Source organism: Anoplophora glabripennis, unplaced genomic scaffold, assembly GCF_000390285.2.
Source record: "Anoplophora glabripennis isolate ALB-LARVAE unplaced genomic scaffold, Agla_2.0 scaffold1540, whole genome shotgun sequence".
Classification (NCBI taxonomy): domain Eukaryota; kingdom Metazoa; phylum Arthropoda; class Insecta; order Coleoptera; family Cerambycidae; genus Anoplophora; species Anoplophora glabripennis.
Window position 1 is genome coordinate 2,396 of NW_019425990.1, and position 19,213 is coordinate 21,608.

General features: G+C 32.6%; 2 protein-coding genes across 4 annotated transcripts in view; one reads left to right on the forward strand and one right to left on the reverse strand.

The window, feature by feature from the left end:
- On the forward strand, positions 1-13,435 carry LOC108915893 (pyruvate dehydrogenase E1 component subunit alpha type II, mitochondrial-like). 2 transcript variants are annotated; one of them, XM_018722044.1, is made up of 7 exons: positions 1-185; positions 368-427; positions 479-652; positions 768-986; positions 6,191-6,543; positions 8,102-8,246; positions 13,090-13,435. In XM_018722044.1, the coding sequence occupies exons 1-7, from the start codon at positions 135-137 to the stop codon at positions 13,276-13,278; spliced, it is 1,191 nt and encodes a 396-aa protein (XP_018577560.1). In that variant the 5' UTR covers positions 1-134; the 3' UTR covers positions 13,279-13,435. The 2 variants fall into 2 exon arrangements, with proteins under 2 accessions (XP_018577560.1, XP_018577561.1); XM_018722045.1 differs by lacking the exon at positions 1-185 and adding an exon at positions 202-311 and having other exon boundaries at positions 13,090-13,278.
- LOC108915892 overlaps positions 13,340-19,213 on the reverse strand; it is a 22,962-nt gene continuing 17,088 nt past the window's right edge. For both annotated transcript variants that reach the window (XM_018722043.1, XM_018722042.1), the window contains exons 7-8: positions 17,064-17,312; positions 13,340-13,646 (exon numbers count right to left, since the gene is read on the reverse strand). In XM_018722043.1, coding sequence (XP_018577559.1) covers positions 13,480-13,646; positions 17,064-17,312 — 416 coding nt within the window. In that variant the 3' untranslated portion in view covers positions 13,340-13,479. The remainder of the gene's footprint in view (positions 13,647-17,063; positions 17,313-19,213) is intronic.

Here is a 19,213-nt window from a genome sequence, read left to right on the forward strand (position 1 = left end):
TCTACCTAATCTATGTCTATGATTGTGTGTGGTTGTGGTTACTGTGATTGAGGAATAGGTCATTTAAGTGCAATTTATGTTACATTTATATTTATTCTAAAAATATATTATATATCACCATCTGATTATATAAAATGCTTCCCATTTGTGCTAGATCCGTTTGTAGCAAATATTTTAGACCCAACGTGAGTAAATAATCTTAGAACACTTTAGATATGTAAGGGAATGAAAGCACAAGGTTATTTTGATGTCATTTACCAGAAGATATTTTAGAATAAATGATGGCAAAAAATTTCGCTAACTTCATTAATGTAATAATTATTGTTCTTTAAATGTTACCATTGTTAAATAAATGTTTAATTTTCAGAAAGCTTTAGGACTTATTCCTAAAAACGGTTATGCAACTGAAGCAACATTTGAGACAAAAGTATGTAAATATGTTTTTCTATTAACTTATATTAATATACTCAAATTTTAGCCATATCGTTTACATCGATTGGAGCAGTCACCTTCAACCACTGTTTCTTTAACAAAAGAGGATGCTGTTAAGTATTACACACAATTACATACAATTCGTCGAATGGAAACAACTGCTGGAAATTTGTACAAAGATAAAATAGTGCGAGGTTTTTGTCACCTTTACTCAGGGCAGGTAAATACGACGTTGATTTCTAAGGGAATTATTAGCTTATGCTGAAACATTATTTACACATTAGTTCCTTAATGTACATTGAGTTTTTAGAGTAATTTAATAAATTTGTGATTAGGAAGCTATTGCAGTTGGTATCAAAGCCGCCTTACGCCCTTATGATGATGTAATCACAGCTTACCGTGCCCATGGATGGACACATATAATGGGGGTTTCACCCTTGGGCGTCTTAGGTGAACTTTGTGGTAAACAAAGTGGCTGTGCCAGAGGTAAAGGAGGCTCTATGCACATGTACACTGATCACTTCTATGGTGGAAATGGAATTGTTGGTGCTCAGGTAAATGGTTAATTTACCATCAGTCAAAATATTTTACTCTGTATTTTATGCAATTTAATGCAGTAAAGAGTAATAATAAAGTAGCCTAAATTAAAACCAAGAAAACACACTCACATGGGCGTAGCTACAATTTTCGCTTGGGGAAGGACCAGGGCTGCAAGCTCCATGAAGGCCTCTAAAAAAAAAGCTCCCAATCAGCGACTTACGGATATAAAATTTGAGCACATTTTGATTTGATTCTAAAAAACAAGCCACTCCGGGCAATTGCCCCTTACGCCTTTAGAAAAATACACCGGTGGTTTAATATCGGTGCAAATGAACATAAATTGCATCAAATACATTGTAGAATATTTTGATTATAACATTAATAGAAATATAATATAGCATGAATTAATCATACTGGAAACAAAAGTCTATTTTTATTCAAAACAAAGCAATTAGAAATATATAATTATGGAAAGATTCATCGGACTACCTTTTATTCATATAAATACGAATTTGCGCAAGACTTAATTAAGCACACCTGAATTGTAAACTCTTTCAAACAAGAAAACAAAAACTACCCAGGTGAAATGTAAGACAGTATATTGTGAGAGAGTAATAATGCATAGACATGTAGAGTACTTGAGACTCGAGAACGAACTATATGGCTGACTAACTTCTACATCATAAATGTAAACTATATATATTCCTAAAGAAACTGATGCCTCAACGTTCAATTCATCAAAGGCTCTATTGGCCTCTGTATACCGGGCGTCCCCAACTGCTATCCCTTTAGTCCAATTAACTAAGCCTTTAAATCGAAATTTTGTCAACTTGGCTGAATTTTTGATATGAGTTAGTTTAAGGTATATTATAACAAAAAGTGAGAGTAATTTTTTGTTCAACCCCCGGCCAAGGGTGGAAAAAGATAAAACAAAGGGCTTTTTCAAGATAACTCAAAAAGGGTAAGAGCTTCATGAAAGTTGTAAAGCAGACAATTCTACATAAAAATGGTCTCTTAGCTTTTTCTTGTACTATTAAAATTAACAGAGTTAGGGAGGCTAGAAGTTAAGGGAAGATTTCAGAAATTTAATTTTGTTAAATCATTAAAATTAACGATTAAAAATTTGATTTTTTGTTATAACTTTCTTATTAAAAATTAAAAAATATATCTATTTCTCTGAAAAGAAAAGTTACATATTTTAGAGCAGATTGAAAAAAAAAATTACAAAATTCAATCATTTTTCTGTTTGTTATGATTTTTTTTAAATTTCTGAAATCTTCCCTTAACTTCTAGCCTCCCTAACTCTGTTAATTGTAATAGTACAAGAAAAAGTTAAGAGGCCATTTTTATGTAGAATTGTCTGCTTTACAACTTTCATGAAAAACTTTTTTTTCTAGCTCTTACCCTTTTTGAGTTATCTTGAAAAAGCCCTTTGTTTTATCTTTTTCCACCCTTGGCCGGGGGTTGAACAAAAAATTACTCTCACTTATTGTTATAATATACCTTAAACTAACTCATATCAAAAATTCAGCCAAGTTGGCAAAATTTCGATTTAAAGGCTTAGTTAATTGGACTACTTATAGTTTTTACATTTTAAATTTTCACATTTCGTGACTAAGTATATTTGCTTGTGCAATATTTATGGTAAATATATTTAAAATGTGGAAAAGACCATGAGTTTAAAAAATTAAACAGCATTGCGAAAAGTTATGATTTTGCAGGTCGACCTTGTTTAAATATATTTTAAATATTCTGTAATATGCTGAAATCACCAGAAAACATCTTGGTTATTCAGAATTAAATTGTCGAGCCAAACTTTCTCCTTTTTCAAAATAAAGATATAATTTTTTTATTTTCTAATATGATTTATCAGTTATTTTAACATCGTATTAAGTTATTTTAACTAAACATCAGACTATAATTTGTATTCCTTGTATTTTGACTGTTAACATATTTTAGTAATGATAGTAGAGACGTAAAGGACAGGTCAATGTACAAGGACAACAAAAGCCTAGTATTTATAATCGTATCTCTAAGAACAAATTATCATTCAAATATTTATCAATGCCATAATAACATTTGATAAGTAGCATTTCTTTAATTGATCTTTTAAATATTTCCTTCCTTATCTTTAGATGTATAATTAAGTGGTAGTTTATTATAATAAAGTTTAATGCCCTGATACATAGCAGACATGAGATTTTGTAGTTTTTTGTTTTGGAACGCTGTTAATCGCTATTCTGTGTAGAGTATTTTAATGTTAATGAATTATTGAATTCACACTATTTTTCAAAACGAGTAATAACATTTTCATAATTAGCAGTGAATTCTTCAGAGGTAGTGTAGTAGTAGTAGTTCTTCAGCAAACAGTGTTAATGCAGAAGAATTAAAATAGTTTAGCATATCGTTAATATATAGCAAAAACTTTAGTTGATCCAATACATATCCCTGAGGCACTTCTAAGTCAATATTTCAGTTCAAAGTATCAGTGAGATTGTGGATCAGCCAGTCTAATAATATCCCTCTAAATCCTATATTATACTATTCAACTATACTTTATATTATTCAATGTATAAAATATTTAGACAATCACATGCACATGTTAAATCAGAAAATTCCAGTAACATGTATCCATCTTCATTCATTAATTTTATAAATTTGTTCACTAAAATTGTATGCGGTTGACTAGATTTACCTGTTCGAAAGCCATATTGGCAACTTGTGCAATTAGTAGATCTACAATCGCCAAAATGACTGCAATGTTTTTTCTGTAACTGCTGTAAAATAATCAACAAATACATTGGGTAGCTGATTAGAATTTGAGCAAAGGTTGCCATCTACGTTCAGTGATATTCTTTATTTTATTCTTTTCTCTGCCTGTCTACAAAATTCCATATAGTTTTATATTTATTATTTGATGCAGCTATGACTGTATTATGAAAGATCAATTTAGTTTATTTTTCTTAGTTTGTTTATAGAAATCTTATCCAGAACCAATACATATTTTTTAGGTGCTGGCTGGATAGTGTAACCTCATGTCTTACCCATTTTGACTCGTTTCGTTACTTATTGTAATGAATTTTAATTGGGCAGCAATAATCCTCTGCATAAAATAAAATATCTGTGAAATTAGTAAGGCCGATTTTGACATCTTCCGTATATATTTCATTAAACTGTAACATTAACAAAACTGCAAGCAATTTATTAAGGTTACTAAGTTATAGTTTGCCTTGTGTTTAATGTGTACTCAAGTTAGTGACTTATCTATTGTCCACATTTCTAAGTATCAAACGAAATTAAGATTTAGAGAAGTCTCTGAATTTAGACTTTATATCTTGAATGATTCGTTAATTATTTATCAAAAACTCTATTTCATGTCCCACCTTTGAAGAATCGTAGTTTTGATAAGAACTGAAAATAAAATTAAAATTGTTTTTTTTCCCCAAAATTGTTATGTGGTGTATAGGTAACAATGTTACTGTCACTACTAAATGCCTAGGCCTTTAAATAGTAAAACTGGCACAGTCATTTTTGGTGTTTTAACTACAGATATGGAATGAATATAGGTGAGATGTAACAATTGTACATGTATGAATAATCACTGCTACTCAATGCCTAGGCATTCAAATGCCCAAACTAGTACAAAGCAAACTGCTATTTGGCAGGTCCTATGAAAGCAAAGCCTGTGTCGTTACTACGAAAAACAATTTTTAAATTGATAATATTGCAGGAAAAAGCTATGTGGAGTAATGCCCTGACCATCATTGAATTATATCCAGAATAGCTAGTAAATAGTATAGTTCGTCAGCTGAACCACCAGACATATACCGGTTTTGAATTCATTAGTAAAATATTGTTTTGCCTGGTAGGGACACAGGTCTTGCTTTCATAATATCTGCAAAATAGCAGGTTACTCTCTGCTAGTTCGACTATTTGAAGGCCTAGTATAATTGATTCATAAATATAGCATTATTATTGTATCTTACCTATACTCACTCCATGATTGTTATTATAACCAAAAATTTCTAGATCGTTGGTTGATTGTACCACCTCTGGCATATTGATCTGAACTAATAACTTGGAAAAAGTTATGCATTTGTATTTAAAAAACTATTACAGAAACACCAAGAATGAATGAGAATTGTATAATAAGTACCTGGCTTTGACAAAAAAAAAAACACGTATGTGTAAAATTTATTTTATTTTTCAATATCCAATGCTTTTCTGTGTTTTTTATCACCTCTAAAAAATATGATTGCTCCAACTCTTCAAAATAAGTGTTTGTTTCAACAATAACCTCATCATTATAGCCAAATTTTTTTCTTACGAGCCATTTTGCCATATTTGGAAATAGGAAATAATCGCTGGGTGCTAAAACCGGCGAATATGGTGGATGCGAAAGCAATTCGTTTCCTAACTCATGGAATTTTGCCATGGCAACAACGTAAGTGTGCACGTGTGCATGGTTGAAACGGTCCAATAAGTTGTCATAATACTCTCCATTAATCATTCTGACATTTTCAAAGTAATCGACATAAATTATGTCGCATAATCCCAGAACACTGTAGCCATGATTGTTCGTTGATAAAGTCTTGGAAAACACTGTACTTTTCTTGGTCTTTGGTGTGCTGTGATGAATCCATGTTTCGACAACAGTTATGACCGTTGCCAAAAACATTCTGATTGCGTCTTAACATCACCAAACATTCTTTTGATCGTTTATCACGACATTGTGGATTTTTTCGATCATTTCTGAAATGGTAACCTCATTTAGACGACTTGGATGATGTTCATCAAAAATGCTTATACAGCCACGTACGAATTGAGCTGTCCAATATTTTATGGTTGATAACAAAGGTGCAGGTCCCCATACAATTCGCTGAGCTCCGTTTTAATCTCATGATTTGTTTTATTTTTTAAAAACAAGTATATTATGATAACCACTCGATATTCAGTTTTTTCCATTGTTGTAAAAATACAACAGTTGTTTTATTTAAATGTCTGGCATTCACAAACTAAACCACGCAGCGACTTGACAGTTTGTCAGTATCGTTGTGAAAGCTTACGAAAAATATCCCTGTTTAAATACTAGCAGCGCCATCTCTTACCTAGGCCAGGTACTTATCATACAACCCACATAATTTTAGAAAATCAATGTTTAAACAATTTTGCAAATAAATGTTTTTGTTTTTTTAACGCATTAATACACATTTTTAAGGTTCCTTTAGGTGTTGGGTTAGCACTAGCAGCTAAATATAAAGGCACAGATGGTGTCTGTGTGGCTTTATATGGCGATGGTGCGGCTAATCAAGGCCAAGTGTTTGAAGTGTACAATATGGCTAAATTGTGGAACATTCCTTGCATTTTTGTATGTGAAAATAATGGCTACGGCATGGGTACGAGTGCAGAAAGAGCATCTGCAAATACGGAGTATTACACGAGAGGAGATTACATCCCAGGTATCTGGGTTGATGGTATGGATGTGCTTGCAGTAAGGGAATGCTTTAGATTTGCTGTTGATTATTGTGCCAGTGGTAAAGGACCACTTGTCATTGAAGCTGCTACCTACAGGTAAATTTATAAGGAAATTGAAAAATTGAAATTGTATATTAAAAATGTATTTTTTCGAGCAGCAGTTGTTACTTTTTTTGAGATAAAAAAATGTTGCAGAGGTCCATGTTTTATTTGACCTAGACATACTTTGATGAAAAACTTTTGATTTTTATCACTCCCTTCTAAGCGACATCAATTTTTTTTTTTAAATTCGGATTGACAATTTAAGTACAAAATCCATATAATATAAATAAATAAATCATATGTAAACAGAAACACACATTTGATGTTTGTCGTTCATTTGTAAGAAATGTCACTAAATGAATCAATCCATTGGTTCTTATTTGTCAAAAGTCGAGAACAGACTATAATAGATAGGTGCTGTGATTTAGCAATGTTTTATAATTTCTATATTAAAAAAAGTATAGTCATATCTATGACAGGAATGTAGTTTTTACATCCAAACATGTCTTGATCAAATAAAAAATCCAATTCTCGCACTGCATTGAGGATAAAATGTATATAAAAATGTAAATTTAATTTGGCTATACAGACTGGCATCTTGGCATTATCTTAGTGTAGTTTTATATTTTCTATCACGCGAGCTCGCTATAGGACCTATAGTGTAGGGGGTTAGGTGCACGGGAAAGTGCTAGATAGTACAACAGCGTGATGTTATTTTCATAGCGCAACGCTCCAGCATTGCGCTATGAAAATAACATCACGCTGTTGTACTATCTAGCACTTTCCGTGCATCTAACCCCCTATGCTATAGGTCCCATAACGACTCGCACTTGTGATAGAAAATAGTATGTGCAACTCGTTCGGATAAGTTGCCATAGCGCCACTTGGGCGCTTTCCGCTGCGTCCGCATGGCGCTATTGGCAACTTTTCCCCACTCGTTACACAATGTACTATATTGTATTCATTTATATTTATTCTGCACATTTATATTAGTATTTATTGGCAAATACAGGCTATTACAAATGGTAAGAGATACAAACTAGTATAATGGGGACAAAGTTGCGTAATCAGGGGATCAACATTATGCCTCGAAAAAATCAAGTCTAACATGATTAGTTTTTGAAATATTTGAAAAAAAAACGAAATTTTGGAAATCCGTTTTTGTTTCATTTCAGCCTTTTTTGAGGTAGTAATTGAAAAAAGAAAAACACTTTCTCATGGCCACTTTTTGCCCTCTATCGAATGGCATAATCAATTTTTATATGTAGCGTTTCGTTTCTCCAGGATCATCATCAACTTCATTTTTTTAAATACGACCCTGGAAATTTTACATTTTTTGCAAACCTTCATGACCCCCAATACTGCCTCAGCCCGAACCAGATTCAAACGTTTTGTCTCAAAAAATTCATCTTCAGTGTATTCGTTCCAAATTTATCTAAATTTCTTATTTAGATTTCTATGTTTATTGAATTATCATACACTCTAAGTGCCGTTACTTCCCTGATTACGCAACTTTGACCCCATTTAAGCTACTTCGTATAACTTACTGTTTTCGAGATCCCTGTAGTGAGAAGCGAATTTGTAACAGTCTGTATAATAAATAATTTTGTAGATACTCTGGTCACTCGATGTCCGATCCTGGTACAAGTTACAGAACTAGAGATGAAATTCAAGAAGTAAGACAGACTAGAGATCCCGTGACGTCATTCAAAGAAAAAATAGTTTCTTCTAACTTAGTCCCCGCTGATGAAATAAAGGTAATATTTTATCTCCCTCTCTCTCTCTCTCTGCTCTTTTTAAGTATTTGAAGTATGATATAATTCATTTCAAATCAATCAGATTTGAAATACAATGTGTCCCCAAATTCAATAAAAGACAAATCAAAAGTAAGCTCAAGTTTGCGTATCAAATGAGCCGTGAATGTTAGGTTAGATCTTGAAACCCACTAGAATATTTTATTTTTAATTTGTATCAAATCTACAATGATGCATCCAAGATCCAATGAATGTTTTATCTGCCTGAAACTTAAGTGACAATACTAAATTTAAAGCATTTGTCACTTAATTGGCCAAAACAAATGTAATTTTTCTATTATATCTGCTTAAAGTGATGTCAATATTGTAATTACTGTGAAAATGTACCCATTGATTGACGAAATCCGAAGTATCAGGTAATCGGTACAAAATGTACCTAGTACTGAGACTAGGGTTGCCAGATTATGAAAAATTGAACCCGGGAAAATATTACAAATTTCCGGGATTTAACAATTAATTCCATGAGGTAACTAGCTCTAGCTGATGCTCTCACAGAAAATACCGAGGTGGCACAGTAGATTCCAAACTTGCTGTTAAGTAAACGTTGCATAGCGCTGTGCTGTGTCACGTGTCATATACATGGCATACCGGACATCCGTAATTCCGGGATAAAATAGAGTATACCGGGAACTGGGAAAAGAAATATATTTCGGGGAAGTCCCGGTCATTCCTGACCACCTGGCAATTCTAGCTGAGACAGTACATATGATTTTGTGTACTAGATTTTAGATATTGCACAGTACTTACACCCGAGTGATGTTCCTTTCCTTACTCATCAAAGAAAATAGTCTTTATAAACAGTTACAAGTAGCTTTATCCGATAATACTGTACATTTCCTAAGGCAGGTGTAAATTTTACTTTTATTTTCACTTTTATGCAAGTTTTATTTTAATGTACACTTTTTAAGCAGAAACAAACTGGTTTAAAACATTATTTAAATATAAGGAAAGGTTGATCCATTTAATAAATGAGATACTTTTTAATTATAATTTTAAATACTTTATTTTTTAATTATATTCAATAATAATCGTCCCATTGCACTGTGGTAAATATTAAAAGCATAAAAACCCAATAATGAAAGCAATAGTTGAGGAACTGGTTGCAGAAATTGTACAAATTCAAATAGTATGAATATGAGGAAATAATAACACAGGCACACAAAAAAAAATTCCTAGACCCAGAGGGTAGACTCCCATACCCCCACGTTTTTGGGGATGCTGAAACCGAAATTGACCATAAAAAAATTTTTAACTAGCCATTTCCCCGTTACCACCCCCACCCCCTTCTGGGAGTTAAAATGTTAATTCTCATACAAAGTCGAGTAGGGTGAGTATTCCTATGTTTTCTGGGCCACTAAGAACGAAGAAGACTACCAAAAATGAATAAGGCCCCCTTATCAACCTTCAGCACCCTTTGTAACCCACATACACGCCCTTATGAGGGTTGGAATGGCAATTTTCATACAAAGTCAAGAAAACGTAGGCATACACAACCCACTCAACTTTGCATGAAAATTAACACTTCAACCCCCATAAAGGGGTGTATGGGAGTGGTAAAGTGACGCTGGGAGGCAACGAGGGGGTCTAATTCATGTTTGGTAGTCTTCTTCGTTCTTAGTGGCCCAGAAAACAGGAATACTCACCCTACTCGACTTTGTATGAGAATTGACATTTCAACTCCCAGAACCAGACCTTTTTTTATGGTCATATTCTGTTTAAGCGACCTCAAAAACGGAGGAGTAGGGGGGTCTACCCTCTGGGTCTTGACATTTTTTTTTGTGCCTGTCTAATCATATAGACTATTTTAAAAGTCTAGTACGCGATTACTTTCGATCTTATCAGGTAACGATTACTGAGTAAGGGCTGTAAAAACTAATAATCATATAATGACTACTTTACAAATCTAATACAGTGCAACCTCTTTAATTCGAACACACGTACATCGCTTCGTGCGTAGTCGGCAGTCGTTTGCGCCTGTCCGCCCAAAGTCAGTTTGTTTGCCGATAGCGAAGAACCTGTTGCGTGTCGTGTTGTGGGTAACAATTTTGGAGTTTTTTTGGAAGAAAAATAAAAAATGTGAAAAGTAAAATAATACATACAAGGTGGGCCATTAGTGTGAGAAAGTAAAATAACTCCCTAGTTACGCATAATATAGAAAAAATGTTTATATAAAAGTTATACAGAATCAAGAAACATAAACTACAAAATTAATTTGATACATACAGGGTGATGAGTAAAGACGGGACACGCCAAATATTACATTTTTTAAGTGGAACACCCTGTATATTTTTAAACATATGGATTTCCGAGAATATTCTATATATCTATAAACAGTTTATCATTTTAGTGCGGGGTTGCCAAGTTATGTAGAAAATTCTTCGAATTTTGGAAAAACGACCTCGAAGAACTACTACTACTTGAAGCAAAAATATTTGACAGAGTTATAGGCAAATGTTAGGCAAAGACTCCTACTTTAGCTAATATCGATATTTTATATAGGGCATTTTTTATAATACGATTATTTTTAGGAAGTTGAACTTGATTTTCTAAAATTTTTCAAATGGAACACCCTATATTTTATTATTCTATTTTATTCACATATTGGCCCTCTTCAACTTTTATTAAACATATTCTATCGTATTCGATGCAAAGTAGAGCAAAAAGTTGTCGGTCTTTTATCAAAGGAAAATCATGTCATCATTTTTAGGAGGCGTAAGATAAATCATTTCAAATTTAAAATGAAATTCAATGTAAAATCAGAAATACCGCTGCATACGCACTGTGTTCTGGTAGTAGCTGTAGTCGCCCAGGTGCATCGAGTGTACGAACTGGTCGGTTATACGTCAAATACTAACCTGGCGAGCTTTGCCGTCAATTAGAGAGCGCTTCCAAAAAACAAGTAAACAACAGTGGCGCCTACAGAGGTAAAATGTAGTACATATGTGGAATTTAAGAAACAAATTGGATTTATAATAAATTACATTTAAAATAAATAGTTTATGAGAATAAAGGAATTTTTGTAGGAACAAGGGTGCCAGACCTGAACTGATCCCCTCGACCCTTCATAATGTATAAAGAAATTATTGAATTTGTAAAACCCTTAAAAGCGTGCTTCATTGGTTCCCTTGACAGGCAATGATTTATTACTTTGCATCGAATATGATCCTACTATATATCTAAAATTGTTAGTTTTTAAGATATAGCATTTCTGAAAAAACTTAATTTTTATTATTTTATGGAACACCACAAATAAATATTAACTAATAAAATTAACTCAAAATATAATGACAAATTATGAACTGACAAGTTGGCACACTGTGACAGTTTTTTTTTCAAAGCCATTTCCTGCGACCGAAAATAATAAAAATTAGGTTTTTCCAGAAATGTCGCTATATCTTAAAAACTAACAACTTTAGGTGTAGAACATTCTTAGTACAAGTTGAAGTGGACTGATATGTGAAAATAATAGAACAGTAAAATACACTTGAAAAATTTTAGAAAATCAAGTTTGAAATTGATCGTATTATAAAAAATCCCCTGTATAAAATATCGATATTAGCTAATATCCTATAACTCTGTCAAATATTTTTGCTCCAAGTATTAGCAGTTGAAAGTTAATACAACTTCTTCGAGGTCATGTTTTTTCCAAAATTCGAAGAATTTTCTACATGACTTGGCAACGCCGCACTAAAACGTTAAACTGTTTATATTGCCATATACAGAATTTTCTCAGAAATCCATGTTTAAAAATATACAGGGTGTTCCATTTAAAAAATGTAATATTTAGCGTGACCCGTTTTTACTCATCGCCCTGTATGTTTCAAATTAATTGTGTTCTTTAGGTATTTTGATTCTGTACAACTTTTATATAAACTTTTTTTCTGTGTTACGAATAACAAGGGAGTTATTTTACTTTCTCGCACTAATGATCCACCCTGTATATGTATATGTAACTTGTTTATATTTTACCTTATAAAGTTTTATGTGTCTTATATGATTTATATTTATATACATATCGTCCCTCTTACCACATAGGGGCGTATAATCCAAGAAATGGCTATACACACAACTCTACGTGATAATAGGGACGATATGTACAAATCTTTACAGTATGTTCGATAATCCGAACGATTCAATAATACGCCTGGCAACGTGGTGTTTGGATTAAAGAGGTTGCACTGTACTCCATTACTTTGGAATCCTGCCAAGCAATGATTACTGAGTAACAGATAATTATAATATTGACACCCCAGTATTTCTTTCTAATAGAAAACTTAAATTATCTCTGACAACTGACATTACATTCTTTAATATTTAGATATAAAGGACAAGAGGGTCTGTCTAATTGTTGACATTACCCACAGTTTAGGGGTAGTTAGGCCGTCTGCGGTTAGGGGGCAGCAGGATCGACATCATCAGATCTAAGGTGCCTCGAAAACAGGCAGTTCTTTTTTTAAACTTATAATACTGTAATAAACAATAATAATAAATACATAAATAGTCATATCTTAGTGTGAGATCGCAATGGCCCTGGATCCTGACGACCTACAAACGTCAAAATTTGTGGGCAAGTGTCAGCCCTTCCTTCGACATATCTGTAAAAGCAGCTTATAAATTCAAACTAAGGATAATTACTGATTTGACATACCAAAGCTTAGTAGAGTAAGTTTATGTCATTAATTTTCTTGTTTGAATGTTTTCCTGATTTGAACATGTTTGTAAGCTGCTGATTAAAAAATTGTTGTAATTGTTTGTGTAAGTTATCAATGTTGAATACAATTTTCAGAAAATCGATGGTGAGATTAGAGCTCTCGTCGACAATGCAACTAAAAAATGTAAAACCGACAAAGAAATCGGTTTGGATGAACTTGCTGGCGACGTTTATTCTATCAGTTTGGAGCCAAAAATTAGAAACGTCGATCCTTTCAGTCATCTTGTGCACAAAAGGATTGGGCCGGCTTTAAATTTTAAGTAAATAATGAATCGACATATTTGTTATTCACCTTACCATTATGAATTTTTGAAATTATGAATCATTGTACTATCAAAATATTTATTTGATTTTAAAATTGTTTCTATTAATTGTTGACATACTCATGTTTTACAAATGTAAATTAAATTATTATGTTGTACTTGTAGTTTTATTTTCTAGGCCATGAAAAATATTTACATGAAGTTATTTTACAGCTGCAACCTTTTTACATTTTTTCGCCTTCTTCTTGGGTTTCTTTACAGGTTTTTTGTTATTGATCTTGGGTGGTTTCTTCCTTTTTGTTTTCTTTCTTGTTAACTTCGATAAACTCAAATCCACACTCCTAATTATTAGGTCGTGCACGTTTTCACCTAAAACAAAATTAGAAATTTAAATCAAAATACTTGAATAATCTACTAATAATAATAATAATTAGTTCGCAACTCTCGAATCAGAGAGTTTGTCTGCCATTTTGTGTTAAAAACGGAATCAAGGGCAGCGAAGCGTTTAGACTTAGTGATGGGCAGAATCGAGTATTTTTAAGAATGTAGAACTCAGTTCTCGAATACTTTTAAGAATCGAATGATTCTCTGATACCGGATGGAAGACGTTGAATGATGAACGTTATGACTTAAGAGTTTTATACAGGGTGTTTTTAAATGAAGGAGCAAAAATGGTTCCAGTGTATGTAGAGCCAAAAATAAGAGGATTGAAGTAAAAATATTTATTTTATGAAGGAGTGAAACAGTCAACCCCATTGCAATATTCTATTAGAAATTTTTTATATGAAGCAAATTATTTATTTAAAAATATTTTTACCTCTTGTAAATTTTCGATAAAACCGATCGTTTTCTAGTAAAAAAATTAGATGTGTCATCGTTCACTAGGGGTAATTGCGAAAATTTGTAAAAATAAAGTAGGCGGATGTCACAACAAATAAATTGTTATTTATCATATTAATAAATTGACACTTTCTGTCAATAAGCTGGTAATTTAATAATAACATTAAGAATAGTTTGCTATTAATTAATGAAAAATGTTTGATAACTTATGACTATGGGACATGTATTAGGTAAAGTTATTTATCTGAAATAAAATTTAATACAAACAAAAAACAAGAAATGCAAAATTAAATTTAAAGAATATTCTCGAAATAATTTCCATTTTGCTGCAAGCATAACCTAATACGTCTGTTGAAGTCATAACACACTCACACAAGCAGTTCTTGGTTATTGCGAAGGTCATCTGCTGCCTGAAATATTCTTAAGAGTAGTTCTTCTAAGGAGGCAACGGGAGTGGCATAGACAATACTTTTTATGTGTCCCCCACAAAAAGAAATCCATAGGTGTCAGGTCAGGTGAACGTGCAGGCCAACAAACAGGGACATCACGACCAATCCAGGGATTTAATTTAATTTAAGGGATGTAATTTAAATTTAACATTCTCTAACGGCAAATGTACTATGTGCAGGCACCCCATCGTGTATATACCAATCACCTGACGTGTAGCGAGGGGTACATCCTCAAGAAATGTTGGAAGATTTTCGTTCAAAAATCTAAGATACTCGGCCACTCCAATCCTGTGTGGAAGAATAAAAGGACCTACTAGAGTATTTCCTACAATTCCCATCTAAACGTTTAAACTGAAATTATGTTGACATCTTGAAACAAATATTTCATGAGTATTTTCTTCCCACCATGAATGAACATTATGAAGGTATACTGCACCTACTCTAGGAAAATTTGCTTCATCGGTGAAAAGTATATTCATCAGGAAATTTTAAGTCGTGCCTAGATATATTAATGTACTATTGACAAAAATTCACACGTTAGGTAAATCAGGGTCATTCAATTCTTGCACACAAGACTGTGAGAAACTTGCAGTTGCCTGGACACCTGCCTTGTGCTTGTACCAGTCTTGTTCTGGATGTTCCAGTATAGCTTCCTCAGTTTCAACAGTTCGGACATTATGCCTCACGATTGGGCTGAATTTTACGTTTCGCGAAGCCTTCTTTTCACTGAGGCCAATGTTTATCTATGAGGAATCGGTCAGTTTGGATATCTTTGGTGGTATAATCTTACTGCAGCGTTACTATTTTTTCTGGATTCGAAAAACACGTGGAGCATGTCCACATATTCCTCATTGGTATAAATATTATTTGCCATAAATATTCTGATTATAAATTAATCAATTGGTACTAATTATTGGTTGATAGAAAGTGACAATTTATTAAAATGATAAATAATAATTTATTTGTTATGTTATGACATCCGCCTACTTTTTTTTGACAAATTTTCACAATTGAATGATGACGCATCTAATTTTTTTACTAGAAAACTATAGGTTTTATGGAAAAATTACAAGAGGTAAAAAAATTGCGCAATAAATCAGTTTTCCAAATAAATATTTTTAAATAAATAATTTGCTTCATAAAAGAAATTTCTAATAAAATATTGCAATGGGGTTAACTGTTTCACTCCTTTATAAAATACGCCAATGATCGAAAAAATATTGGAAAGTTGTATCTTTATTAGTAGGATGCTTATACCAAGTTTCGTGTCTCTAGAAAAAAAAAATAAAATGTGAATTTCAATCCCTCCTTTAAGAGGATATATTGCCTCAGGAGTGCAACTTTCATATGTTATTTTACCTCAATCCTCTTACTTTTGGCTCTACATTCAGTGGTACCATTTCTGCTACTTCATTTAAAAACGCCCTGTATATAGTTTTGTGAACAATTATTTACAAAGTTGCTACAGTCGACGCGAGAACTAAAAGTATTCGAGTACTTTCAGCAAGTATTCGAGAACACTAGTTAAAATGTTAAATGACTTTGGCGACGATACTATATCACAGCCACAAGTTTATCAATAGTACAAGTGTTTTCAGGAAGGCCAAGAAGACATCGAAGATGAAGATCCTCCGTAATGTTTTTTCGACTACAATGGAAAGAATTTTTACTGCCTGGTCGTACGTAGTTAATAAGGATACTAGTTTTGCGTTATTTGCGGGAGGCAATCAGGAGAAAACGACAAGAACACGAGAGACTACTCATGGATTTTGCATCACGAAAACGCACCGGCGCATACCACAAAACAGCGATGTGATAACGCAACCACCCTACTCTCGGGACATGACCCCTGTAACTTTTTCCTATTTCCCAAACTCAACAGGATACTTAAAGGACGTTTACCAAAAATAGATGAGATAAAGGCAAATCGCAAACCGTGCTCAAGACGATACCTAAAGATGTCTTCCACCAGTGTTTCTCAAACTGGAAACTATGTCGGCATAAGGGTATGATATCACAGGGGAACTCTAAATGGTATGGGATAAAAATTGAAGGTTAAATAAATACTTTCTGAAAGAATTAACAATTCACGTTACTTTTTGATCAAACCTCGTACTTATTTTTTTTTTAACAGAACACTACATTTTTACACATCCTGTTGAATACGTTTTTTCCACTGTAGCAGTAAGAAAGTGTTCCGTCCAGCCTGTTAGAAAACACAGGATTTTTCTGTTTAAAAAATGTATGTTAGGCTATATCTCCGAAATCCGATGCTTAAGTTGCCTATAATTTTTGTTCGATTTCATTTTTTCCTGTCTAATAACAAAAATAGTGGATAACACATATGGCAGATCCCCTTGTAAAATGTTTGTATTTTTGATGCGATGCACCAAAGTGAATAAAATAATTTATCTAGTGTAAACTGCACTATATTAATTGCTTAACTGTGGGGACATTAAAATACAAAATATTTAAGTTAAAGTAGTGAAAAACTTACCTTCTGTTAATCCAGTCAGCCACCTTCTCAAATCATTTAAGCTGGATTCATCAAATTCATTTTCTGGCTTAAAATGTCTACATATGTTTCCTATCAAAATGATAGATGTTGCTTTAAAATTTACATTTTCTGAAGGAATTTTATAGATTAATGGTTTGAAAAATTCATTAACTTTTTTGTATACCCATTTTGTATCCTTATTCTTGCAAAGTAGTCGTATTGCAAGATCCGAAGATTTATTGGGATTTCCTGAAATAAAATGTGTTCATATACTAAAATTAATACACAAATATTGTCAATTTTTATTTTCGGTTTAGATAATTGCAATCTTAGTAAAAAAATTGCTAGGTTATGACAAAGCTCTGATATCAGTTGAGGAGCAGCTATGCAAAAGCCGATAAATCCATTTTTAAACATTTTTTTTGTTAGGCACGGAAATCGCTTCTTAATAATTCAATCTACGGCTTGGTTACATCTAGATTGAACAAAGAACGTTAAATTCAATGAGAATCAGCATATTAAAATAAGCGACTAACCAAAAGCAAATAAATCCATATTTCGACCAAGCAAAGAGCGTTAAATCCATGTATACTAAATTTAACAGACTTCTTTAAAAATTTTTCTTTTGTTTCGCAGTTTCATAGTTTATCGCGAGATGGTGCAATTTTCACATACATGCAATGCGTAAATATGAAATTGTAATAAAATAAGACTTGTCTTGGTACAAAAATATTATATTTGAGATGGCCTACAAAGAACAACAGGAAGAAGTTTTATGTGATTGTTTAGAAGACGATGTTGGGTTGCACATTTAGATTTTCACAATTTTCTTATTTCGTTTTGTATTAAAATTTTTGTACTTTGAACCATATGTGTATAATTCAAATAAAAATGTATGGTATATTGTGTTGTACTTTTCAATAAAATAAGTAGAAATTAAACAGAAGTCGGTGTATCCTAAATCTGATTCAGCAAAAACCGATAAATCCATTTCAATTGAGCAGAAGTCTATTTTTAGACTCGTATATCCACATTATAATTGAATAAAAGGCAATAAATTCAATTTAAAAAGTGGAATAAAATTTACATTGAATAAATCTGAACAGTAAGCAATATATATTTTAAAATCATGATTAAACTTATAAAACCAGTTATAATTGTCAGTGTTGCGAGAATCAACTACTCCAAGGGCTACATGCCCCTACCGGCATTGAATTATACTGGCAACATGTAGCGCAACAGCTAGGATCGTTCGTCAGTTTAACCCACCAGGCACAGATCGGTTTCGGACTTATTAGTCCTCATCAGTGTGTTATAGGTGAGACAACCGACGAATGAACCAGCTGTTTTGCGTCATATCGTCACAACATGGAAATACATTGTACGCAAATGTATTTTGTATTGTATTTAATGTAAGTTTTTTTGCACAAAAAATTAGGAAAAGGTCAAATTTAAAATAAATATGTATGATATTTTAGTAGAAAACTTGGGAACTACTGACTTTATCACAATATTTAGCAGGACATTCTAAACTGCAAATCTACACAGTGTGGCTGGTGCTGTACCGAACCCTTCAGTTTTAATTTTTTATATGAAATAGGAAAAAGTTAAATAAGGAAGAATTTTTTTACCGACATTTCAAAGAAATTTTCATTTTAATTTATAAACTTATTGTTCATATAATTTTCTAACGGTAACAGTAATTTGAAAGAAATTCTGTACTAATAGAATTGTTTTATTTTGTTGTTTATACAAAGAAAATGTAAGTATTTCCCACTTCAAATATAGGTTATGTTTTTACCATAAAAAGCAATGAAGTGTTCACTGCTGCAATGTGCATGTGGATAGAAAGATTATGAAACGTTTAGCATAACAGGTTATTGACTAAACATTTTTTGTAGTAATTTACTGCTTAAGGGGTAAAGCCACTCTTATGTGAAGAATATAGGGAAAACATTTTAGGTGGGAGAACATGGTTTTTTTCTTGGTGGTGCGCAACCACTCGCAATTATTGAAGTTTATTGTAACTCGTGGGAACCTGCGCGGTAGTTAGCTATTTTATAGAGGCCAGATTGAGTCTCAGATCAAGCCGAAAAGAAAAGGATGAAGAAAATATCAATATAGAAGGCCAATTATATGGTGGAAGTATC